Source organism: Struthio camelus, chromosome 4, assembly GCF_040807025.1.
Source record: "Struthio camelus isolate bStrCam1 chromosome 4, bStrCam1.hap1, whole genome shotgun sequence".
In the NCBI taxonomy this organism is placed as follows: Eukaryota; Metazoa; Chordata; class Aves; order Struthioniformes; family Struthionidae; genus Struthio; species Struthio camelus.
In genome coordinates, this window is record NC_090945.1 from 58,768,545 (window position 1) to 58,794,920 (window position 26,376).

General features: G+C 39.5%; 1 protein-coding gene across 16 annotated transcripts in view; it reads right to left on the reverse strand.

Moving 5' to 3' along the window:
* GABRB1 (gamma-aminobutyric acid type A receptor subunit beta1) overlaps nt 1-26,376 on the reverse strand; it is a 169,015-nt gene that overhangs the window by 7,421 nt on the left and 135,218 nt on the right. For 10 of the 16 annotated variants that reach the window (XM_068942983.1, XM_068942981.1, XM_068942989.1 and 7 more), the window contains 4 exons: nt 13,083-13,220; nt 12,836-12,988; nt 10,917-11,167; nt 2,451-3,536 (listed from right to left, as the gene is read on the reverse strand). In XM_068942983.1, coding sequence (XP_068799084.1) covers nt 3,189-3,536; nt 10,917-11,167; nt 12,836-12,988; nt 13,083-13,220 — 890 coding nt within the window. In that variant the 3' untranslated portion in view covers nt 2,451-3,188. Of the gene's footprint in view, nt 1-2,450; nt 3,537-5,656; nt 6,652-8,226; nt 8,543-9,282; nt 11,168-12,835; nt 12,989-13,082; nt 13,221-26,376 lie in introns of those variants that run through there. The other 6 variants (XR_011141070.1, XM_068942994.1, XM_068942992.1 and 3 more) reach the window with 6 other exon arrangements.

Genomic DNA, 26,376 nt, shown 5'->3' on the forward strand with positions numbered 1-26,376 from the left:
CTGACTTCATGGTCCTTCTTTCTCCTGAGCCTTTAACTGCCTCCAAGCAGTTAAACCTGTCTGGAATTCCTGTCCTGGAGAGAGGTTGCTCAGGAAGGGGTTAACATTTGAAAGCTGTTTTCCCTTTTTAGTTTAGAAGATCCTGAGTATAACAGTTGGGTGCTATTTTCTGGGAGTGGGTTGCTGACTGCCTTTGAGGCTGAGGACCATTAAAACTGATAGTAGCAGACGGATAAATGCATGCGAGTTTATACTTAGCTTGTTGATTTTATAGAGGCTGCATAATGCATTGTTTAATGCTAAGAAGAACTTGTTCTTGGGTGGAAGATATTTCTGAGCATCAGAGGAGCGCTTTCTATTGTCTCCATCACCTCTAGCACATAAAGAAGTCAGAGTCATGAAAGGGAGGTAAAGAGTGGAGAAGTGATTTCTAAGTTCTCACAGCAATTATTGCACTTATGACAGTAGCAAAGCTGTGCGGTGTGCGTGACATGGGAACAGTCTATCTGCATATACAGTGATGGAGATGTTTAAGAAACGAAAGATTTGATGCACGAACACATTGTTCTCAGCTCTCTACTTCCATCTACGTACTGGAGAATATTGAACCATTTGTTTAGATGCTTTTTTCCTTTCACTGCCCTATAGATACTTGGGATACCCTTGTGTGACATAATTATTGTGAACCAAACTGCCCCAAAGTCCCCAAGTCAATAGTAAATCCTGTTGGGTTTCATTCCCTGAAATAGGAGCTGAATCTTGTGGTTCATGAAACAGGTGGGCTGGAGAAGGTGTTCGTCCCTTCTCGTACCAGCACAATAGGCAGCTCTCTCTTTCTCCACCGCTCCCTGCCCCCAAACCAAGGGATCTTATATGGAAGTGCTTTTACTTTTGCTCTGTTGCCCTTTCCCTTTGCTCTGGCTGCGGAGCATTGCATGTGGCAGGCTGAAGCAAGCAGGGGTGTGCTGCCAGGAACTGAAGGAGGGAGTGGAGAACTGCAGTGAAAGAAGTAAGGTGTCCAGTAGTGGGAGCTATTTTTTTCACCTTTTTAGGAGTTTTAGGAATCCTCTACCTTAATTTGTGCTAGGTTACTGCCATCTCCAGTTGTAATGCAATAAGCATGCCAATTGCTGCCAATGTTGGCATCAACTATGCTTTCAAAAGACTTAGAGCCATATTTAGAACCTAACCAGGCCAAACATGAACTGTCTACTATCCAGTAATGGGACGGAAGTCTCCTAAATGCTATACAATGATTAACACTGAGCCAAAGTATGGCAAAATGATGTGGAATGAACACGAACGCATTCAAAAAATAAAACCTCTGAAAATACAATTAAGTAGAGGTCAAAGGAATCTAGATCCTGCAAGTTTCTTGGCTTGTGCATTTAGTTCCTCTGTAGTTAAGTCCAGTGCCAATTTGTTGAATTCAAAGCCACTTAATGGGGGTGTGGGTGTATGTTTTCAATGGACAGCAAACAGCGTATTACTACTTCCCTCCTGGGACTATTTTTTGAACTTATGAAAAGTTCAGCTTGCTTAGCATGCACTAGACTTTTGCATGTTTTGTGTATTTTTTTAAGATACCAAAGTGTATTGTTAGTTGCCACTAAAATATTCTTTATCTAAACATTTCAATTTGACTAAACAAATTAATCAGACTGTCCCACTCTGAGTGGGTCAATGTGTGCCAGTTCCTATTTTAGTTGTTGATGCAGTGCAACTGTTGAAAAACTATTTGTAGTTATTTGGCGGGGGGGGGGGGGGGGGGAAGAGGATAGGCATAGAAGTTGTACCCTAATCAGAAGAGCCATTTGATTGGATTAATGTTTACCCTGCATCATCCCAAACTGTACATATGTCTGATTAAGCTGGTAAAATCATGCAACTCATTAATAGAATGGGATGTTAAAGGTCATAGCAAAGAAGATACAGCCTAGGAGACCACCTTTGGGCTCCATAGAATTTGGGATGAGATGGGGACTTTAGGCCCCACAGAAACTGTTAGGAATAAGACTGACAAGAGAGAAGGCAAACGGATTTGATGATGTAGATGGGAGAGGACTGACTCATCAGCTGCTTGTGGCTTGCTAACACTTCACCTGTGGCTCCCAGGCTGGGATTATGGTAGGTGATAAGCAGAGGTTGTTGGCCAGGATGCTGGTGCTTAATCTGAACCCTAAGACTGAGGAGAAGCAATTCCTCAGAAGCAGTATATCCAACACCACCAGGGTGTCTTAAGACTCAACCGTATGTCCTTTTCTTCAGTGGAAGTAAGGAAAACTTTGGGAAACCCTGTGCAGAACTCTCTTGTGATCTGTTCCTAGACATCTGCTATCTCCTGGGAGAATGTGTTGTAATTACCAGCCACAGGAAACCTAGAAGTCAAGAAAATTGACCACTCTTGGTCTAGAGTTTCCCTTAATAGTAGGTTCTAGCCATGAATACACTTTTTTTTCCTATTTGTTTTATTTAATACAAAATTAGAGATGGCACAATTGTTCTTCTAGCAACTCAACTTTGCTACTTTGTGGAAACAGCAGAATTCCAATTGTATCCAATGAGCTGTCTCCTGAGTTGGAAACTTGGTGGGATTTGTCTCTGCTGCCCTTTCACTCCTTTGAAAATCCCTGCCTCACTGAAAATGTGAATTCACTTACATATCCTTGAATGATACTTCTCACAGACACTTTGAAAATATTTCCTGTTATAACTATTTGCTTTGTAATGATACATGATGCAATAGAGTTATAATGCTTATTTCTTCAATTTTCTTTAGACTCTTTTAAGGCTGAAAGACTGTGACATGACAACTACTGTCTTACTTGGAGGTGGTTTGCTGTAATGAGCTACCAATATGTAGCAAGAAATAAAGAAGGACTAATTCATATTCTATTTAAATTAAAAGCAGGTAGGGAAAGATCATGGGTGATACACAAACTCTTTGTAAAGTTATAAGAATAGTGCTTTTGGTGAAGATGCTCTGTAAAAGCAGATCAGTACTCTTCTGATCTGAATATGGTGAGGCTTTTTTAATTTTTTATTTTTTTAGAAAGCTCAAATCTAGACATATTCAATGGCTGAGTATTTTGCGTTGACAATGTAGCATTATAGCTACTGCAGTTCTTCAGAGTTAACAAAATTGAGAAGGAAAAACAAGTTAGTCTGTGATAATGTTATTGCATAAATTAGTGGACATAATACAGCCAATAAACAACATTGAAAAGAATAAATGTGATGGGAAAGACCATTCTGGACCACTTGTCTATCACGTTAACATCAGTCAAATCGGGGATTTTGACTTTGATTTGGGATGCCCTTCTCCGTAAACGTCCCTTTTTGTGAAGCCTGTGCCTGTCCAAAGCACTCCTACTGTAGAGTTCTCTGCTGGAAGTGGTTCTTCTGAACTGAAGGCTGGCACTGTCATATGAATACATGGTAGCTCTTGGGTCACTGAGGCTTGTGAACACGTCTGAGCTGCTGACTTCATTTCTTATTTCGAGTGGACTGAGAAGAATGTTTCCGTGGGCGTCAACCTGTGTCAAGGAAGGAACTTGAATTAGATAAATTCTTCAGTCAGTCCAAGATGTCTCCCAAACAAATGGGTACCCTTTGGTTCAACTACTGAGGCAGCTCCTGTGATTGTGAGGAAAATCACATTTTCTATAATGTTGATAGAAGTAAAAAGATAGCAAATACACTTTCGTGACTAGGATGAAAAATGGCTAATTATCTTCCATCCTGACACAGTATCTTGCTCTGGGGCCTGTTAATTCAGTTACAGCAATCTCATCCTCCTTAAAGTAAGACTCTTCTAACTTTGTCTTTAACTTAGATCACGTTCTTTATGAAATTTTCAAGTCTGGTGACCTGACACCCTAAGCTTTCATATACAATATGTGAAAATAGAATGTTGCTGTCTGTCAATTTTATACAGTTTTGGTGCTGTGGGTTTGTTTTGAAAACATGTTTGTATTGATGGATTCATATGAGGAACATGTAGGTACATGTGCATTTTATCAGTCAGTCCTTGCAAAATGCTTGTGATACATTTTTGGAGACTTAATATATCCTGGAGGTAGACATCCCTGCTCGCTACAGTGCACCACTAATTTGCTCACGTGCACATAGGATAATCCATCTTATGGAGTGAAACCTTAAATGCCATTGCATTTTCATCTGTTGGTACTGAAAATAGTTGTTTCAAATATGTTTATCACTCTCTACTTGTGCTGTTAGTCAGGGCACTGCTTTAAGTACCTGAGTAAAGACCTGGAAACTGTAAGCAGTATGTACATGTCTGGCACAAACAATATATGTTACTTTTAACATAACTGCCTTTTTTCATACATGAATATAACTAAACAAGAATGACAGCATAACTGACTACAAAGGGTTTACTCTTTCACTCCTCTTTAGTTTTCCATATGTTTGTGCTAAAAGCTCTTTTAGGAAGATGTTTTTGGTGTTTTCCAGGATGACTTCTGACTTCTCTGTGAAGACTTCCCAGATATTTAAACTTCCCAAACACTTAAAACTGTCACTGTAGCTTGTATGAGGGGAAACATACATTGGAACACAGACCTCTTACCTGAAACTTGGAAGCATTTGCTTTGAGACTTTAGTATTAAAACTTGTTTGTGAACTGTAGCCTTGGTCCTACCCCAAATATATCACAACCCGTACCATGGCTGTCTGAGGATGCCTTAATACAAATGAAAAATAAAATCACCTGTTGACAATATCTAGTTATGTGAAGCCTCTGAAAATCCAGTGTTTTGTTCACAATCTGGCTTTTTCCTCTTCGGTGAGATTTAGCAGACCTGGAAACCAATATAGTGATCTACAGCAGGTTTGAAGTGTGTTCAAGGACAAACTCCATGTAGAACATATAGGCAAAATCCAATCTCCAGGGGCTGCGGTAGAGGAAAGCTGGAAGCCAGTGAAAGCTTCAGTTCTACCTGGCAGCATTGCTCCTTTTCATTGCCCGAAGGAGAAAGATTGTGTGATTGGCATATGTACAGAGTTGCAAAATAAGTATTTTCTAACTGAAAGCAAAGTGAAGGGGCTATTTATATAAAAGCCACTCAGAACAGCTGTGCAGGGAAATATGTCTGCTAAATGGAGTAATAAATCATCACAGACTTGTAAAAGAATCAGTTGCTAAACCTGACTAGTAACTTTTTTATGCTGAAATGAAAACTCAGTGGGAATGGTCCAATTCCTACCATTGTCGAACTGGGAAAAGCTTGTGTATTCCAGATCAGAGGCCAGCTGGTCACAGAAACAGCATGATATTTGCAATATTTACTTGGAATATGGGCTACCGAGGTTCTAATCTTTAGGTCAAATCTTCTGATTTAAGTAAAAGGAAGATCTAACTTTGATTCCCTACTGTTCAGAGGACTGCCTTAATGATGGGATTACTTGTTACTCTTAGGTTCTGATATTTTTGGGGAGGTGAAGGGCAGGAGGGAAGAGGGTCTCAGATCTGCCTACATGTAAAATAAGAAATTCTTTTAAATTCTCAGAAGTTTTGATAGGTCAACTTTTTCTTTTCAGTTTTACTGAATGGTAAGCTGCCTAGGATTACACAGTCCAATGTTTAAATTGATTGACTTTAGTTTTATAATAGTACTAACAGTACAAGCATCATTAAGCAGTTATTATGGCTTCTCTCTCGTAAAGACAGCTCATAAATATTTACAATCTAAATTGATTCAGGGAGATGTTTCTTAAGCTAATATGCACTGATAGTTTACTGCAAACCAAGTAGTATATGAATTGCCATTTGAAGTGTTATATGAATTATCCTCTTAAAATTTTAAATGAGTTTTTAAATCATTTCAGATGCCATGATACATATACACCACGAAGCAGTTCAGTCTTTGAATTGGAGATTTTACAGCTCAGAGCAAAACATCTTACATTCATCTCTAAACTAGTTAAGAGAAACGTAAAAGCTCTTGTGATGTACTTGGGTCAAATTCTCTGCTTGTGTGTTAAGAAGCTGGACTTGAAGTTAACTTCCTGTGTCTTTAAAAATCCTTTCAGAATTTATTGACGTTTACTCCAAAATATTGTTAAAATTTGTGCTGTCAAGGTTTTCCTACTGAAATATAGGAACTGTAAAAATTCCTGTAGGAATCTGGGAATAGTGCAGATTCTTAGGAGATCCGCAGAAGAGACTTTTTTTGCACAATAGCTATTAGTTTTGTTTATGTTAATATTAGAATGAGTTTATAGCAAATATCTGCACAATACGAGTTTGTAAATTTTCTGTCTTTAAAAATCTTTTCTCCATTACTTAGAGTAAGCTAAACTTACTGTTGATCCTGTGCTGGCAGAAGCATGTGCATCGCAAGCAGCCAACAGGTTTTGACTCCTTCCAGTTGGTCTTTCAGTGTTGAGGCACTTTAACCAGATCAGGCATTTAATCTTTCAGATCTTGCCAGATGATCTCTAACTGCAACGCTGTTTGGTATACTGTTATCCTTGCATTTTCAGTTTAGATGGATTGTATCTTAAATCTCAGTCAGGGATTTTACAAGACGCTGTTTTCTGAAAACTGTACTGCTTTAAGAGGTTTCAAGTTTCCTCCTTATGTAACATAGGAGCATCTAAGATCATCAGCTGTGTTTAGAATACAGGCTGCAAAAAGAAATAAGCTTCAGATCTCTTGTTTACTGAGCATGCAACTTTGCCTTTAGACACATGTATAAAAAAAACTTCCTGAAGTACCTGTGACATTTGTATACGTAATACAAATTTAGATCTGTGTTACTGTGTAGACTCAGACTGCATAGAAATGCAACAGTGCCATTTGCTGGTGATAGCCAGAAGGAGAAAGGCTGTACCAGAGACTGAAGAACAAAATTACCAGCTAGGACAGAGATGACTTTCCCTAAATTATACCGCATAAACCGTCTGAATTGAACAATCTCTCAGATGAAAGCAGGACGACTTCTTTGACAGACAATCACAAAGTACAAAGCATAAATTCTTGCCTAAAGTTCCAGAAGAATGAAATATTTCTATTTTGCTGGCCTTTTGAACAGAAGATGAAGAACATCAAGATGGCAAAGCATCTAAAGCTGATGCGTTAGTCGTCTGGTGTAACCATCAGATTTTAAATATTTTTTAGACGCATGTATGATACTTCTTGTAATGCAGTTTGCATCTGTATTGAGTTCATAGCTTATTCTTTGTCTTCACTGGAGCTAGCTAAAGCCTAAATCTATGAAGGGTACATACATGTGATTCTTCATCAGTGATGGAAAAGCCTTGATGTGCGCTCAATAAAAGGTGATAAAAATAAATAAAAACCTGGCTTGTAGGTTTACTTAACAAATGATGAGTTTCTTGCTTAGTAGCATCTAAATGATACTCTAAGTGTAAAATAGTTCAAGTAATAAATGAACAATATCATGCTGACTGCATGAAAAGCAGATAATCAGCTCCACAGGAAGAGCCTGGCAGCATTCACTGACAGTGGATTGGCCTTGAATGTTCAGTTCTGTCTGGTATGGGTTTTTACCTATCTATTTTATTTTATTTTTTTCCTTAACTATTGGGCAGGTGGGTAGTAACAACTTCTGTTTAGCCCCCCCCAAAAAAAAAAAGTCTTTCTCCAAAGATGAAAGATTCAGGAGCCTGTTACTCATACAAGCTGTCCTGCTGGAGAAAATGCAGTAAAGATGTCACAATCTAGTCTTCAAAGACACAGGTTATGTTCCACAGGGTAAGCTTATTCAGGTGTGGATTATTCAGATGTGAATTTACTTGGGGGAGGTTGACCTGTTTGTGCTACCAGCTCCAACCTTTTTCTCCTTCCAGTAGCCACTGCGCTGAAAAATCACATGTTTTCTTGGAGGAAACATGGATAATCTCTGGCTTTCCATACCAGATGTTCTGCAATTCACAGCAGGCTTGGAGGGAAGGTATGATGCTGTGCAGAACTAGGGAGCAAGAGACAATCTGTCAGCTGAGCCTTTGGTGGCTCAGCTCCTTTTCCACTTGCATTGTGATTGCATGCTACCCATTTCCTGTGCTTAAGGGACATCTTCTGTGTAATGATTATTCACATTAAAATTGTTTCGGGAAACAACCAGCTGCACAGAGGTATCCTCTACAAACTGTCTTGTTGGGTGGTTTGTTCTAGTTACTTGTAATTATGATGGTTTCCTCTATGACATTTCATTTTGACAAACAGACAACAAGGAGATATAAGCGGTCTTTGTTTTATTCGGAGAAATAGAAACCTGGTTTAGTACAAATTACTAGTTTTCAGGTATTAAGTTAAAATGACATAAACTCTGAAACTGGCGAGGCCTTATTTCCACCTTCGTCAGGTTGTAGAGCAAAAAACAGCCACATGTGAAGCAGCAGTATTTCACTTCCAATTGTTCTTCTCTATACTGTGTTAATGCCACGGTCAGTGTGAGTATTGCTCACATGTCTAATGGTTTTGTTATCTGATGAAGAAAGAGGAATTCTTTTTGTCGGGGGCGTATGTCAGGTGAAAATGAGCAGTATTCATCACCTGGCACAAAGAGAGGAAGCACTGTTACATAACTTCTCATGGTTATAGGTCCCTATAGGGATATATGATATGGGTCAAGAGAATAAAAGGGAAGTCAGTATCCTGTAGCTGTACATACTTACAGAGGTACTTCTCTGCTCTGAAAGAGCTTTCACCTACACTGGTACAGGTCATCACAGTACAAGCGAAAAATAAGCAAAGATGTGGGGAAGGGGGTGGAAGCTGTCTTGATTAGGGATCACATAAGTTTACTGTGTCCCATAGTTCTGATCATGTGCATTCTTTCTGTTAAAGACAGAAATACTGTAGGACATCAGCATTTTCCATGCTGAGTCAAATGAATACTTACAACGTCACGCATGCAACGCATCTCCAGCAGGATAACAAAATCCACTGGTACCCGTTTAGTCATACATGTATCATAAACCTGTATTATTCAGAGAGCAGTCTGCTCACTTAAACCATTCTCAGTATCAGAATGGAAACGCAGTCTAAATGTGAAGAATTAAAAATGGTCCATCCCTGTTTGCTTTGCATTCATTGTCAGAAAAATGCTGGTGTGTGTAAGTGCTGCTCTGAAAAGTTAATGTGCTCATATAAATACATTCCAGCCCATTTTGAATACTATTCTCAGTATAATCTCTTTAACCAGTGTAAGATTTCAACAAAAGCTTTTAATAATGAGTCAGGGTTTTTGGGATTCAAACCATCTAGCCAAACATTTAGGAAAAAGAGCTTACCTGCATTCTGACTCTTATCCTCTACTCAGATCAATGCTTTGCGGCCCATGTAGCATAGGCTGACCTCTGAAGAAGTGTTGTGTCATTCTTCATGAACCCTTGCTTTGCTTCTTTTCACCTGGGTTTAGTTAACTCAGGATCTGTTGAGGTGGCTAGTGCTAGTTTGGGTTTTTCTCCTTCCCCATCTCCCATAAAAGTGGATAGACAGTATTTGCACACAGCAATCCATAATGGGGTAACTTATCTCCTCAGCTCTATAGAGGAAAACACTTTGTGGGACATTAGAGACTGCTGCAAGCCTGGACTGAATTTGTGCATCCACTATAGTAAAGCATATCTTACATGTTGGGACAGGAATTAAATGCAGGTAAGGATTTCTAATGGGCTTATGAGCTCACTGGAATGGAGAGCAGCATAACTCTGTTAATGCCTTGCTGTACTAGTGTAGCTGCTGGGACACACAACCTCTAAGTGTAGCTGCTGGGACACACAACCTCTGAGTGGACATACAACTCCAGCACCAATAACATCACAGTTTCTGAAATGCACTTTCTGATGTGTGAAATTATAACCATTGATTTTACTAACAGCTAGCCAGCTAGAATCCTATGTGCTGACTTTATTCTTCAAGCTCAACTGAGATTTCAAATATTTTGTCCAAAAATGATCCCCTTGGGCCACAGCAGTACAGAACTTTATAAGGTAGATTGGGTAAGAGCTCATTAATACTTGGATGGAATATATTGTAAGAAAAGCAGGGAGCAGCAAGAAGTGTTTTTTGGGTCACTAGGTTACACTTTTTTGCTTTGAGTCAGGCTGAGACAAATACACCTGAGAGAAATGTTTATTTATGAAAGCCTGGAATAGCCTGGAATAGGTTTACAGAAGTTTGCAAGTGCTCAGTTATATATTGCTAAGTTAAACTTTTCCCTGGAAAAAATGTACGTAGTATTGCTTCCTCGAGTTTCAGGCTGGCTTAACTGATTGATTAGTCTTACAAATTTCACTTGGCAGATACGGAAAGTGCTAAAAGATAGTGCTTTTGAGAGGAAGTAGCAGTGGTCTGTCTACATTTAGTCTGACAATAAATCCTAACATCTGTGAACTCTGTTACAACCTAGCAGGATCATCCTTGCTTTTGTGAAAGTTTGGCTGTGTGAGCTTCATTCAAGGCCTACTGAAGCCAACAGTGTCTTTCTTGTTTCCTCGGTTTTTTTAGTGAGGTTTCTATATATAAAGGGGATCTATATAATAAACTTGTATTCTATACCACCTTCTGTAGCTATTGCTATCCTAAAACAGAAGTGGTATACAGGTGAGAAAGTCCATCCTTATAGTTGAGATAGTAAATATTTAATTTCCTTGTATTCCTTGTGCTATAAAGAAATGTTTACTTGTCCTGAATACTCATTTGTATTTTCTGCAGTTTCTTACAGTTTTTTTTTTTGAAGATTTATTTGAAGACTGGACAAGCCACATGTTGCTGTAATCTTCTCACAGTATTTTCTCTAGAAAAGTTTTAAATGCATTTGCATATGTGTTCAAACTGCATTTCTCCCTCTATCCTCATATACATCAACATTTTTAACGTTGTCATTTCAGAAATGTCTGAAAAGTTAGCTTGAATATTTTACCTGGACTCTATTTGTTTCCAGCCTGCCCTTCTTGCCTGCAGCATGTCCTGCCTCGTCTGCAGTCTTTTTTTCACGTTGGGGTCCTTTCCCGAAGAATATATAATTTACAAAGGCATATTCCAGCAAGGCCAGGAACACAAACACAAAGCATCCCATCAGGTAAATATCAATTGCCTTGACGTAGGGTATCTTTGGCAATGTTTCCCTTAGGTGGGTGCTGATTGTGGTCATGGTCAGCACAGTTGTGATTCCTAGGAAAGGAAAAAATGAACATTGACTAAAAAGACAGTGAAGGAGATCTGAGCGTGAAAGGCATAATGACACCATTGCTTGGCTACCATGCATTTCTGATGCAGATGGCTTAATTACGTGATTAGATTCTTAACAGCTAAAGGAATGCATTTCCCAGAACTAGAAGGGAAATGTTACCGGTAATAGTTTACCGGCACATCACTTATCCTAGGTAGTACAAAGTAATCCAAGGTGTCAGTGATACAGAACGTAGTGCATCTATGCCACAACGTCACTCCTTCTTAGCAGTGTATTACACAGTTAGATCTGCACACCTGCTGATAGCATCTCCTTTATTTGATGTTCCTGTACAATAGAGGGTGAATGAAATTGCCTACAAGTGCCTAGGGATCCCCCGTTGCTATCTCAGTATATATCACCTCAACTGTTACAATGAGCATGTAATTTACAGAAGACAGTCCAGTGTTAGCTGATTTGAATGGCATAGAAAGATCAGAATAACCACTTTTTTGCAAGGACACACTTCTGACTTTACTTAGAGTAGTAGCACTGCTTGACTCATACAGTGGACTGCATTGTCCTGGGGAACTGGAAAAAGTATCTAGTTGAAGTTTTGATGAAAAATAAAGGATTGAATGCAGAAAGGGGAGCTTTATGACTTTAAAAAATGGCGGTCACTGGTGAAGAGAAGGTGGGATGTTTGCGCAGAAACAGGTTTTTCCTACTAAAGGGGCGATCTGTGAAGTGAAACACTTCCATCTCACCATGTTATTCGTCACTGTACGACTCGTTTTTATCTTGTTCTGGCTGGACAAAATTATTTTCTAGTCTGCTCTAATCACAGGTCATTAATATATCTCATAGCTCTAGGCACAGGCATAATGAGTTGAATTTAAAGAGAGGTGGGATAAAGTGTTTTTCTGCCATTAGGTTTTGAAAAGCAGATCAGCCTTAAAGCATATATGGTGGCAGAAGATCTTGGTTCTTACAGTAAGTTGTAGCAAGTAACATGGTGTGGGAAATAAGCAAGCATGTGTGTAAAACAGGTTTATTTGGTATATTTTGATTTTCAGTAGGATCATGTGTATTCATTCCATCCATACGTTTGGCCTGAGGTGACTCCTTTTAACATCTAAAATATTGATACAGCACAATATAGAGACCTTTAGATACTTGAATTACACCTTCATGCTTCAGTTCGGAAGCAACATACTAATGGCCTGATCATTATGGCAATTGGAAGTCAGTAAGGATCACAACCTAACTGCAGAGCAAGAACTCCTAGTGTAGGCAAGCTGATAATTGCATGATGATCTAAAGCTGCACTGCTGGACAGACTACTAAATGATGTATTATTGGTCAGAACCAGCCTGACAAATTTGTGCTGCTTAGAGATCTAAAAAATTAGGCATTGTGTTGTGACATGACTTGGGGAAGAATCAACCAAACATGGGTGTGATATCAAGTATTATTCTACTTGCTACCTCACAGGATTTAGCTAATGCTAACCACAAAAATTAGCTTCATGCAAACACTGTGTTCTTTGTACTGTACAGACTAGTAGGAAGATCACTTTGTATTTCTGAAATCAGTCATGCAGAAGTGGTGCTAGTGTGTTTAAATACAGTAAGTATCTATGTATACCGGTGATTTTAAAAATAAGTTACCTAGAGCAACTCTGGCTGCAGAAGCATCATAATTGATCCAAAAAGATACCCAAGACAGAATTGTGATTAATGTGGAAGGCATATAGGTTTGCAAAATGAAGTATCCGATATTTCTTTTAAGCCGGAAACTGAGTGATAATCGAGGATATGCTCCTGAAAGAAAGAAGTCATATAATGACTAGTGCCTAAGAAAAGTTAGACATTGATATTTCTGGTTTGGGTTTTTTTGGAACTAGATAGTGCTTACCTGTTGTAAATTCCACCCTCTTTGATACCATCTTGTAATCAACAATAGAGAATTGTGGGAGCTCGATGTTGTTAACACCTGTTACTGCAGACACTCCTCCATTCCAGTAAAATTCAATATCATCAGTAGTGTATCCATCTGAAATAAATAGGCACAATTTGACTATTGATTTTTTTTTTCTTTTTGTTCTATTACCTAGCTTAAATAGCTGCAGTGGAAGTGGCAGGAGCTGTTGTCCTCCAGAACTGGAAAGTTGCTTTCCCAAAGGCCGGTACTTGAATCAGGAGTTCAACCTTCTGTTGTGGGAAATTTCTGTAATACAGAAGCTTCTTAGCCTTCTTTGTAACCAGGGGACATGTCTGAGTAGAGAAAGCAAGACGACTAGAAAACAGGGACAGAATTTAAGATTAAAGTTCATTTTTAGCTACCTCTAATAATACAACCTATAGTTCAGGCTTGAATCTCTCTGTTCCCCAATAGACTGATGTAACATGAGCAAAACTCTTAAACTATTTAGGAAGAGTAAAGTTTACTGGCACAATAAAGCTAGGTTCAGTTCCCAGCTTTACTATGAACCTTCTATGCAGTCTATTACAAAATACAGAGTTTGGATCTAGTGGAGACACCTGAGAGAGCATTCTAGAAGAATTCAGGTGCCTGCACTGTTACCTGATTATGTCTGTCTGAGCTGTAGTTATCCCTCTGATATTTGTGCAGCACTTTGTATTTTAATTAGACCACGCTATCTTTGATCTTCTGTTATCACAGAAGTATTTTCTATCTACTTAAAACTAGCATGTTTCCTCTCTTTTAAGTGATTTTGATTATTTATAGTTTAATTTAAAATTAATTTCTGATTTATACCATCAGGAATGTTAACATTTACAAATGCGTCTTGATTAAACTCAGAAGTGACTGAGTTTCAAAATCTCACAATTGAACCTTTTTGAACTAATATTAAAAGTGGTTTCAGATTAGTGCATTTTACTACTTTCTGCATAAAACCTCTAGAGGGGAGAGCAACATCACATCTATTTTTAGACCTTCCTTAAAGTGTTACATTTAATCAGGTTTAAATCTCATAATTCAGATCAAAGAGAAATGTGTTTGAATTCAAAGCTTTAGAAAACCTGACAGTAATTTTGCCAAGTGAACAAACTGTAGCATCAGAAGCCTCTATAAAGTTAAGATTTTATCCTTTTATATGTACTAGTACTAGTAATGAATTTTCTAGCTAGGGAAATTAGACTTGACATGTCTTTTCTTATGATAGTGTCTTGTAATAGCCTCATCTCTGAAAGGCTGACCACATGCAAAACAAGGCTGTAGTTTCCCTGGTGACAATCAGAGCTTTCACAACTTGCTCCCTGATTCAATCAATTGCTTAGAGATTCTACAGTTATTGAATACATCTTTTGATGCAAATATATAGTGATGGGTTGAACAAGGTTAGAGTGTTCACATATCTTATTTGTGAACCGCTCAGCATCACGGTTGGCTAGCCATCAGAACTGCTCCTGAAATCATACTAAGCTATTAACATGGATCATTGCTGTTTGCTTAAACTTCTGTGCTTCTGTACTTATGCTGATGTATTTGAAATAAACTGACTCCGGGCTGTCACGCAAGGCTCTGTGCGTGGTTGGCTTTCATTCCTCTCAAGCAGAAGCCAACAGCTTCTCATCAAAAAAGGTCAAGACAGCTGCTTGATACTGAGACTTCAGTAACTTTTAAAGACATGGCACACAAATCATGTGGCCAACATGCTTTGTACCACATGAGCCACATGTACGGTGTCATATAGAAAGAAAGATGAAAATGAAGACTGCTAAGTCTGTTTAAAATGCTAGGGCTAAGATTATCAGGGAAATGTTAATTTCATTTCCTTGCAAATCTGTATTATAAAAATCTCTCTCTCTTGAACTTTCCTCCCCTTTTTAGAAAAAATGCAGCAAAAGAGAGGAAATGTAAGCTATTATGTCATACTGAAAGGGTGCTGATTATCTGCAGGCTTGGTACCATGCAGACATCCTCTATGTGAGGTCAACGGTCATAGTTGTTTCTGTCTTCAGGGGCTAATATTAGGAAGAGGAAAGGTGCAGTCACTACCCAAAACTTTCACAGACACTTGCTGTGAAGTTGACCAGGTGAAGACTGAGATATGAGAATCCTGGATTCTGCTTCAGGTTTTGGAAGAGAACAATGAACCTAATTTTCCTGCATTGTTATGAGCTATGACCCTCTCCACCTCGCTCCGCACCAATTTTTGATTCTGCTGCTTCGTCGGTCATTGCATGCTAGGACCGAGGACAGAGAGAGGAACACTCTCCAGTGTCCAGCAAGTCCTGACTTTGTTTCCTGGCCCCTTGAACAGCCTCTGCCAATATCTCTAGTTTCTCTCCCCTCTTGAGGAAAGAGGGAATGGTCTGAGCTCCCTGTTCAGCCAGTGTGTCTCTACCTCAGCTCTTCATCTTCACCCTCCCCTCTTTCAAATACCCTGCACAGACGGTTGAACTCCTTGCTGTTCTGTCTCACTTCTGGTGCTCTGTCCATCATAGAGTAGGGTCTTCAAACCCAAATAGCAGTCCCACAGGTCTGGCAGCTTCCTTTTCTGCACAGCTAAAGAACGCACAGCACTCTCCTTCATCATAGTCCAAGTGCATTTCTGCAGATGCACACGTTTAGCATAATTTACTGTTGCAGCTGTAGATAAAATTCCTCTCCCTGAAGGTGCATTCTTGTATATTTAGCTGTTAAAACCGATGAGGTATCCAATAAAAATCTGAGATGTTACAGTGCAGGTTTCAAAAAGACAACAAGTGCACTTTGGTACAAAAGGATTGGCTTTGGTGTGCCATGGTACAGAGCATTGGGATGCTGGACCTTTGCAAAAATAGATTGCTAGAATTCTGTAATATGGGCAAGGTAAACTTTTCACAGTTTCAGTCTTGGAAATGTTTCTGTGACTTCACCTGAGTTGTTTTGTTTAAGAACAAAAAAACCCCAAACACCTCCCTCTCCCCTAAACCCTGTTACATATAAAGTCCACCAGCCAAAAGCACGTCACTTGCATGGAAGACTTCAGCTAATGACAAACCAACACTTTTGTCAGGCTGTCATTAACCTTTTCAAGCTCAAAGACTTCCAAATACTATGAAAAATGGATCTGGTATGAGCTATAGCTGTCTCTAACACGCTGATTTGTTCTTTGACTTTATCTCTAGTGAAAGTTGGAAAATTATTAGAAATGGAAAAATGGCATTTTTTTTTTAACTAGAAGCACTGACAGTCATTAGCTCTGTCCATAGAGTAATTGAGCAGCAACTTCCTTCTGCATTTTTGTATAGATTGCAACCTTAGTATGATCACAATTTCCTTGAAAGTCATTGCAATAACTGTCAAATAACTGTGCATACTTTCCTAGACATTCCATTTCCTGATGTGATATGAATTTTGCTCAGTGGTGCCTTTCATTATGTGCTTAGCACACTTCGCTAGGAATGAGAGAGGCATTGCTTCCATGGCTGAAGATGACTCACAGGTGCAGGGCTTGAAGGCCCTAATATTCTGTGGGCATTGAGATTGCTTTTTACTTTCCAAACTGGCAGACTTTAAAGGAACACAATTGGATGCAATTTGAAGAGTGGAACTGATCTGCAGCTCAGAACAGAGTTAGAGAATTGATCACTCCTTCTCCTATTAAAGTGGAGAGGCCCTTGAAGTGAGATGCTTTAGTGATGTAAAGTAAGAAATGTCTAGTGTGGCGAAGCACTAGCTTCTGGCTAGCAGGTAATGATAAACCTAACACCCTTAACCTTTACAAGTGAAGAAAAGCTATTTGAATGGCATAAAAATTGGGTCTAGTCTGTGCAGTGGCCAGCTCTAACATGCTGATTTGTTCATTGAGCTTATCTGTACTACTCAGGTATTCCTTCAGCAGCTCTTTTCCTCAGCAGTGGATTTTCTCCATGTGACTCTTTTCCTCTGCAAAGGTATCCATATCATGGATACATTTAAAATGGATGTCTACCCTGTGATACAGAAAGGGGTACTTACAGCTGGACAGGATTTATGGTGATGTCAGAATGCAGAGCTGGTGGAAGTAAAATATTGGAAATCTAAAATATTTCCATGATGTTCATCATGACTGTCAAGAATGGTTGCATTTAAGTAATTATGATCAGAAGTATAGTACTATTTTTCCAAATATCTGTTAGAAAGCTACGAAGTCAGTAACACTTAACTGGTATTGTTAAGTCGGTTAATTCAGTTATGCCTGGTCAGAATCGGCTGCTCTGAGAGGCAATCGCCTCTGGTCTAGCTTCAGCCTAGCTCTCAAAAAGGCAGGGTGGCTCTGTCAGCCGGCGCGGCCGAGGGAGCAGTGCTGCTCCCCGGACGCGGAGCGGGGCTCGCTGGGCGGAGGAGACGCTCGGCTTGCCGCGGCCGAGGGGGCACTGGGGGGCGCCGGCGATCCGCGGCGGCCCCGCCGCCCCCGGCCCGGCCCCGCCGCCCGCCGCCGGCGTCTCGCTCCCTGGGAGCTCGGGTCGCTTAAAGGGTTACTCCTGCTATTAATAGCTGTTGTGTCTGCATTAGGTACACGTTAAAGGACAGTCGGATTTCAGAATGATCATGTGTGTTGAGTAGCCTAATATATGCAACTGCATTGAATTGCGGGACTTCATACAGAGGATTCATTGGGATTTGAGCACATTTCCTCAACGCTTCTAGAGTGAACATGGCCTGATTTCTGCGCCGACACGCCTAGCAGTCTAGCCACTTAACTAAACAATCTGCCCAGTACTTCTGTGTGTGCTTTTGTTGACCTAAATAATAAGAGATTACTAAGCTGTTTTTTTTTTAATTAATAAGCTTCCATGTAAACAATGTGATGTACTGAAGCCTTTGCTTGCAATAATTTTTTTCCAGCTTCAAAATTATTAAAATACATTTTATCACTCAGCTTCAGATATTAAACTTCAGCTCCACAGAGGGAAAAAAAAGTCTAGGAATGATGATACAATCCTAGATGTGTCAATAGTTCATTTTCTTGCTTCTACACCAGCAGCTAAGAGATTAGTTGAAAATAACTATAGGCAGAAGTACCACAGATCTAAAAAGTAACTAGATTCAAGCACTGCAAGAAAAAGGTCATGTATAAATCTTGTGACTGCCAGGCGAAAAAAATATTTTAGTGTTGCTGACATTGTGATATAGCAGAGGTTAACAGTGTATTAGCAATGATCATCAGGCTGTTTTATTTTCCACTGCAGCCCTTACCATCTCAAATACCTTTGGGATACATAAAGATCCATGTTATATTAATTTTGTAAATAAAGGCATGGCTCTAGTACTATTACCTATTGTACTACTGTGATGTACATTTGGAGCCCTGTTTTCAGCTTGACTCTCCAGTGCAGGCACTTCAGAAACACCTAGCAACAGGGTCTCTGCCTTACAGATCTGAGTCTAAACAGACCAGGCATCTCAAAAGAGTGTTTCAGATCTCTGTGCTTATAGGTGTGGTGCTGAGGCCCAGAGAAGTAAAGTGAATTGCCCCAAACCATCCAGCCTTGTATGAGGACGTGAGCTTGGAACCTAGGACATCCCCCTCCTAACAACTTAGTCTTCATTGCTGAATGTATTTTTACAGTATCTGCTTTCTATCTGTTTCACGTATTGATCATTCCTACGACTGCATTCAAACAGGAAGATACAGTATCTCTTCAGTACACCACTGAAGTGGTCCCATACACTGATAAATCAATTGTACTATGCTGTAATCCCAGCATGTGACCAGGGCACCACAGATCTGAAGATCTGGTTTGGAAAGCAATGTCACTAGTTAGCCCTGAAGTGGTCAGATCACTTGTGAAATGGCTTCCTGCCAGCTTTGTTTGTTTACGGATGTGACTTTTTTCCAGTGAGGAATACAGGCTGACGTGAAGGAAAGCAGCCTTTCCCTTTCTACACGCAGATGGTAGATTTCAACTGGGGATATGAGTAAGAATTTAGCCTAAGCAATACTGACCTAACTGGATAAAGCTGGAGTACTCCAAATTGTCAGTTATTTAAGAAGGTTTGTCGAATAAGAATAAACTTCACATATGGGGCAATCTGCTCCATCCCAGTTGGAGACATCACTTCCTATTCATTAAAAATAGAAAATAACTGTTATTACAGCATAAAGTCACTCTTGCAACACCTTAACCTAGTTCAGGGAGTGAATTATAACCTTGCACCGTATTGTGCAAACACCTTTAATGTGGGCTCATTATTACTTGCTCTCTTTCTTGCTCTTCTAACTTTCTAAATCTCATTTGCCACTGAGACTTGATACAAGATTGAAAGCCCTTTGGGAGAGGGGCTGTTTGTCTTTGCTTAGTATCTCTTTAACAACTAATACAACAGGACTTTTCAGTATTGCTCTAGTCCTAATAGATAGAAACATTATCATAGAGCCTCTTGTAGGTTTCTGGAAGAGTCACAGAAGTAGTCAAACTTGCACTGAAAATGCTTTACCAGCCTATTTGTTTCTTTCTACTGGATTATGCCAGCCATGTCAGAAGACCTACTCAGACTAAAATAAATATAATGCAGTGCCCAATCAGAAATATACATTCACATGTTTTATGTGGTAGGACTTTCACATGCAAGAATACCTATTACAGGGTGTATTAGTATTAATTTTTTCCTGTTCACTAGTAAGAGTTTCATTCCCTTTAGCTATAAACAAACTAAACAAGGAGCTAGGAGTTGTTAGGAAAGAAACGGAGAGCAAATGAAAAATTCCTTCTTTGTTTTCATATGCTTTCAAATCCATGTTGTGCCATATCTTGAATATTACTTGCAGTTTTCTTCCTTTCCCAAAAATTTGCATGCTGAATGGGCTACAAAGAATGGCCACCAAGATGACCACAGGCAGACCTGCTCCCATTTAAGGAAGGACTGACTCAGTCACCACTCTTCAGCCTGAAAGTAAGGTGATTTAGGAAATGTTATGACAGAAATCTATAAAATCATAAGTTAACATAGTGAACTTGAACAGAGAATGATTATTTGTGATACCTTACACTACCAGATCAAGAGGATAACAAATGTTATTGTCTTGATGACTGACTGAAAGAAACAAAAGGGAAACACAATGTATAGATAAACTGCAGAACTCATTGCATGAAGTGATGTTGGCATCCAACGTTTACAGTTGTTCAGAAGCTATTACATGTTCGTGGAATAGAAATCTATCCAGGTTATTAAGCACAATGATACTATGCCTGGCTTGAGAAGTAGCAAACTGAAGAATACTAACTGGAGGAGTTTACTGGGGACGTATGATTACGTACATGCCCTGTTCTTTTCTAGTTCCTAGGCTTGTGCAACTGGCCGCTATCCGGGACAAGATGATGGGCTAGGCAGACTCTGAGACAGTACAGCTATTTAGGGTCTGAAATGTTCCACTGCAGCCACAGTTGTTTGTCTTATTTCTTTTGGCTCTACGACTTGTATTCTTACTTAATTAGTGGAGTGGTGATTTTCAGCCAGATGTTCAGAGACTCTCACTCTACACATCTTTGTGTAAGTAATGTAAGTTAAACTGCAATTAGAAAATCCTGTTTGTGTCCACACATTTTGCTTAGTATTAAGTGACCTGCCCATAGTATTTCAGAGGCCAAAGTGTCACTGAAAACTCGGAGGTCGCTTATATACACATGATTCAGTGAGGAGCGCCAGTGATTGAACTTTGGACTCAAGACATTTTGATCTGTTCTCTCAGAATTAGCAGCAATGATACTAATGACTTTCTAGGTCCAAACTTTTTTAGCAAAGTAATTGTGCAGTACATGCTCTTGACCAGTTGACAACAGCAGTGTCTGCTTGTGCAGGCTGGATATTTGCGTAACTGTACATGTAACTGCTACCGGCACACAGATCAGCCCTGATATTACAGCCTTCATCCATGAGTTTCTATAAACTTTGAGCTAATTCCTCAGTTTATAAGCTGGTTTCGGTGGCTCCAAAATGTAGAGTTTTAAAACTGGGCTTTCACTTTTTTGGTAGTTACAACTGCTGAGGATCTATTTGCTTAGGTGCTTCCATTTTTCCTGCTTCTTTGCCTGAATTCTATCTATTCTCCTGTGTGGTTGAAACCAAAGAAGTTCTTAAGTCACAGCTTCACGTTACGTGAGCGCTAGCCAGCAGGAGACGAGTGCCAAAATTATGCCTGAAGAGACTAACCTCGGAACTTTCCTTTCCCTCCATCAAGATTCACTTGTTGCTGGTACCAGGATGTCCTGTATGGTTTCTGAGTTTAGAGCTTGGAAGAAAGGGTTTGTTTCTTTCCAGTAGCATATGCCAGAAGTCCTAGCCTTTTTCTTTCTTCCTTTTTTTTTAATGCCTTTTTCTTTTATGCATTTTGAGCTTTTACTCTCTCCCTTCTTTTGAATGGATACTTACACTCGATACCTGCTTTATCGCAATCTGCAAAAAGTTGAACCACAGCTCTTTATGTCTTCTAGTGAGATTCATTGTGGTTTTTTTCTTCCTTTTTTTTTTTTGTCTTTTCTCTTCTACGCTTAACTTCCCCCTGATTTGATGTGAAGGAAAAGAAATCCATCTTTGGGAGCAGCAAAATGTATACCACACATCTGATCTACTCTGATCCTGACAATGCAGGCTGGGAGTGACCGATTCTGGATGAGAGAGATCTCAGTGTGTCAAGACAGAATCTGTGTGTCAGAGAACTGACCTTTTGTGGAAGTCCAAGGTTATGGTCCTTACCTCTTCTGCTAAGTCAAAGGACTTCCTCTCCTTCACACTAACCAGACTGAGATAACCAGGTTTCAATAGTGTCAGGAGTACAATTTTGTACAGAATCTTTAAGTCTCATACAAACCACTGTTTCCTTCCCTCAGTTTCATGCTCTTTCTTTCTCATCTGAAACTGCTATACAGTCATGTGTATCTCAGTCTAAGCCATGATTCTGGAAGTTTTTCTGACTTGAATTGCTTTACAAAGTTAAACAGAGAACAGAACTATGTATACGCACATTAGGTAAACACTGGCAACCGAAGTCCAGCTGCTAGCATTCAATTAATTTATTTCAGTCAATATTGCATGGTACATAGTTTTCTCTGCTCATATTTTGAACGCATCTTGCCCTTGAGCACTTATTTCATTTGACTAATTAAGATCTACTTCTAAGCGTTCTCATTTTGCTGCCAGGCAGATTCCCCCAAATTTAGATACAGCTGTTATATACTTCATGAAGAAAGCGTTTGAAATCGGGTCCATCTGTTCTGTGTTCTACTGTGTCACGCCGAAACCTGTTCTCTCATTTAAGGGACCTTCATTTTCAATAGGACTAAGGCTGACTGTGTACAAATCAAGACACTGTGTGCTGTTTACTTATTCCAACATGGTTTATGCAAGTACACCTTATATTTCTGTGCAGTGGTGTTGTCCTCTCTGTGTGCTAGTGAAAATACTTTTTAATTACTTAATTCAGATGCTTAAGCTTTTCAGAGAGGTTACAACTGAAGCAAATACTAGGCCAGCATTCGGACTTTTTAAAATAAACTATAAGAAAAAAAATTTCATGGTTCTCTTGTGTTCTGACTATATAAGTAGCTGAATTTTCAATTTATGAATACGTGTAGAAAAATTTAAAGTAACATTTGGAGCTACATGGAAAATTTAATTCTGTTGAAATTAAAAATAACTGAATGAAAAAGTATTAAAAACTCCAAAAGTACTTTTCTATATGAAATTCAAATAAATCCATTTCAATTAATTTCAAACAAAAATTCCAACTACTTTGCTTTTTTCAAAATATCACTTTTTTCTTTAGAAAACATTTTATAATGCTTGTTTATTACGCATTTATTGCATCTTTTTGTGACCGACCAGTAACCCCTATAACGGGAGAAGGCTCAGAGCGTCAGGTGCCCCATGGAGCTCAGGAACAGTGCAGGATGCGGCTCGTTAATCCTTGCTGTTGCACAGAGGACTGACTTTATCTCAACACAAAGGGGGCTGGAGGGTGACCTTCCTTTTGGGTAAGCAGCCACTAGTTAGCCACTAGCAGCCATCAGTTAGACTGGTGTGAATGTTTCTTCTGAGTTGTTCAAAAGAATGTGACGGTCTCCCTGAAAACAGCCAGCCCACCACGGCGGAAGTGTATATGCGGCTCAGCCCAACAAAAAGTATAAAACCTCAACAACTCACAAAGGAATTTCGAAGAGAGCAACGGGCTTGAGCTGACATCAACCCACACGTTCCTTCCCGGTGACTGGGGACGCCCAGCATTGTGACAGCGAGCATATCTGAGGCTGGTAATGGCAATCACATTGGTATTGTGATTGAACTGTATATTGCAATTGCTAGATTTTGTTAAGCGTATACACTTGTACTGTGATATGCTTGTACTGTGATTTCAGTATACTGCTGAATCATTCTGGTAAATCAAAAATCCCCTGTAACATCAAATTCCCCCAAAATAAACTTTTATATTAAACATTGCACTCTCTGTATAAGTGGAACACTTAAAAAAACCTCGTCAGAGAGTACTGGACTCTGACACTTTTCTGCATGCGTAACTTGACAAAACAGTTGTACATTAATGAATCCATAGACTAGAATGGGGAAAAAGCCTGCCCTGAAAAAAGCCATGTTGCTCTTATTTACCTTACAAGATAACAGAACGGAATGCAGATCTATTTGACCATTGTTTTAATTCTTTTTTTCCTGCCATCTACTTGACATTTGTCACCATAGGTAAGTATTCTGTGTTGTCAAGGATGGCAGGAGAAAAACAAGCCTACAACAGAACCAAAACTCAAGAAAAAGGACATCCAAATTTCTACTGGGCAAACAGATTTTTAGCTATAGGGAAAAAATTGAAGCTTTAAATTGAGTTCCAGTCTTAGTTATATGGAAAATATTCTCACTGCTTATGCTGCTTGGATTGCTTTGTCCTCTCCTGCAGAAATTTGCCAATATTGAGGGACTGAGATAAGCCACCATCATTTTAAACACCTTGACACATATCGCAATACACAGCAGGGCTAAGCAGTGAAGTCACCAGCGTTTTTTGGTTGTGTTGTTGAGATTGAACTTGTGCTAGCAATGATTGGTAGAAAATTGCAAAACTACAGTAGAAAATAGCAAAATTCTGTTACTACCAAAGTAATATAAGTTACTTTTCATCGAGAGACTTTAATGCTATCCACAACTGATCCATCTCCACTTTGCAAGGAGACCTGAAGTGAAAGAAATTGTGTCCAGTTACTAGTAAAACATAGCTGAAGGGTTTGGCAGGGAAAAGCAGACATCTGGGGCAAACTCTTCTCTGTTCTTGTTAGCAGTACTCTGTTGCGCAATTTCAGTAATGTGAGTAATGCAAGAACAAAGCTCAAAGGTGCCATAGGAAAAGAAAAGGCTAGAAGAAACTTTGAAAGGTTATCTAATCCATCTCCTGCAATGAGGCAATGACGGCTTAGAATACAGCATACTTTGCCAAGAGGTCACATTATTAATTTCACCCTGACAAATCTCTGATAAGCCAAAGAAGACGGGTACGTAGACAAACTTTAGACCTTACAAGTCTGGCATGACTGTGCAGCCTGTACCGATAATGAGAATCAAGAAGCTGCATACTCCCTTGATCAACAGACTGGATTTCGGAGTAGAGCGCAGTTCTGCACTGAAAAAATTCATGGCTTTTTGGACACCAAGCTGTCCATGATACTGTTATGGCTGCTATTTTTCCTTATGCACCAGGGAACGAATACGCTGATGTCATACACTGACGTAGAAGAATGAGCTTTTCTGGTAGGGAATGTACTAAATCTACTTAGTATCTGCAGATCTGTGTAGAGGAAGACATGCGGCTCACAGACTGATCTAATATCAGTGGACTGATATTAGATGATATTGGAGGGGCAGACGCTCCGTAGAAAGGTCCAGTATCTTATAATCAGAGGACTCCACGTATTCTGTGCCCCTGATCTTGTTGATGCAAATTCCTGTCCACAGAAAGGATGTGAAATATTTGAATTAATAGTTCTGTGGCTTTGATCCTAAACATGAATTCAAATATAGGTAGTCATGTTCTCTGCGGTTTGGATTAGAAATGGTAATACGTTAAATAACCATGTGTCTTCTCAGGAAGAGCTCTCCATAGGTAATTTACTGTTCATAGGCACTTACAGAATATAAATGAATGAGAATGGAGACAGATAGCTCAGGAGATTAACCATAACTATACATTCTGAGTTAAAAGCCAGTCTTTGATATTGGTCAAAACTTCATCTTACCAGCAGGAATAGATTTACCGGGGAAAAATCTAGCAACCTTTAGCTGCTGTTTAATTAGCCCAGAGGCATGAGCACTCCGTGCTCACAGTTGCCTTTCCACTTTCCCTTGCCATCAGCACTATGGCTGCGCAGCCCTGACCCCAGAGTCCAGTGTCTCATATGAAATGAATTGTTGTCTAATTCAGTTTTCATCTACTGCTAATAGACAATCGTCCATTGTAGAAAAGAGCATTGCACTTCAGTGTTAACAGATATTCAAAAGAATGAGGGACAGAAAAGTGCACCTATCTACAGACAATTCCTGTATGGCCAGGGAGATTGGACTGGCAGTCTGGGAAACCTTGTGCTGCAATTTCTGTAGAATATTGATGAACTGAGGTCTGCCACTCAGGCACTGACCAGAAATGATGCTTTTGGGGGGGGGAAAAAGAAAAGATGAACACTTCAGACATAACTGAAACGCTAAACGGTTTCCTGAAGTTTCCCACACACTCAGGTTTGCTCATAATGGCCAGTGATTCTTTGTACAGTCTACTCCTACAGGAAACATGGATGTAAGTTTACGCAGAAGATAAATCTGATCCAAATAAAGCTGTTTAAAGGGGCAGCAGAAAGCTAATGGAAGAAGTAGTAAGAATTTTATCTGACCGACAGTTCTCAGTTCAGCAGATAAGATCTCTGATGCCTGGAGGAGTAGCATGTGAATATGCTGCCCACTTAATAAAACTGCTTCATGTTAATGTGGTGTTAGGTCAGCTAAGCAGTCTTTCTAGAGACCTGAGGCACTACTTTTTTATTTATTTGTGTTGTTGCAGTGTCAAGGAGCCTTAGGTATCAACCAAGACGCAGAGTGTACAGGCACTGAACAGAGAATTTCTCAAAGTTTAGTATTTGTAAACTCAGATGCATTTGGGGCAAAACTTCATTCTCACAAATTAAAGTGAATCCCTTAGTACCTGAATCTTCCAATTTGTTCTAGGTTT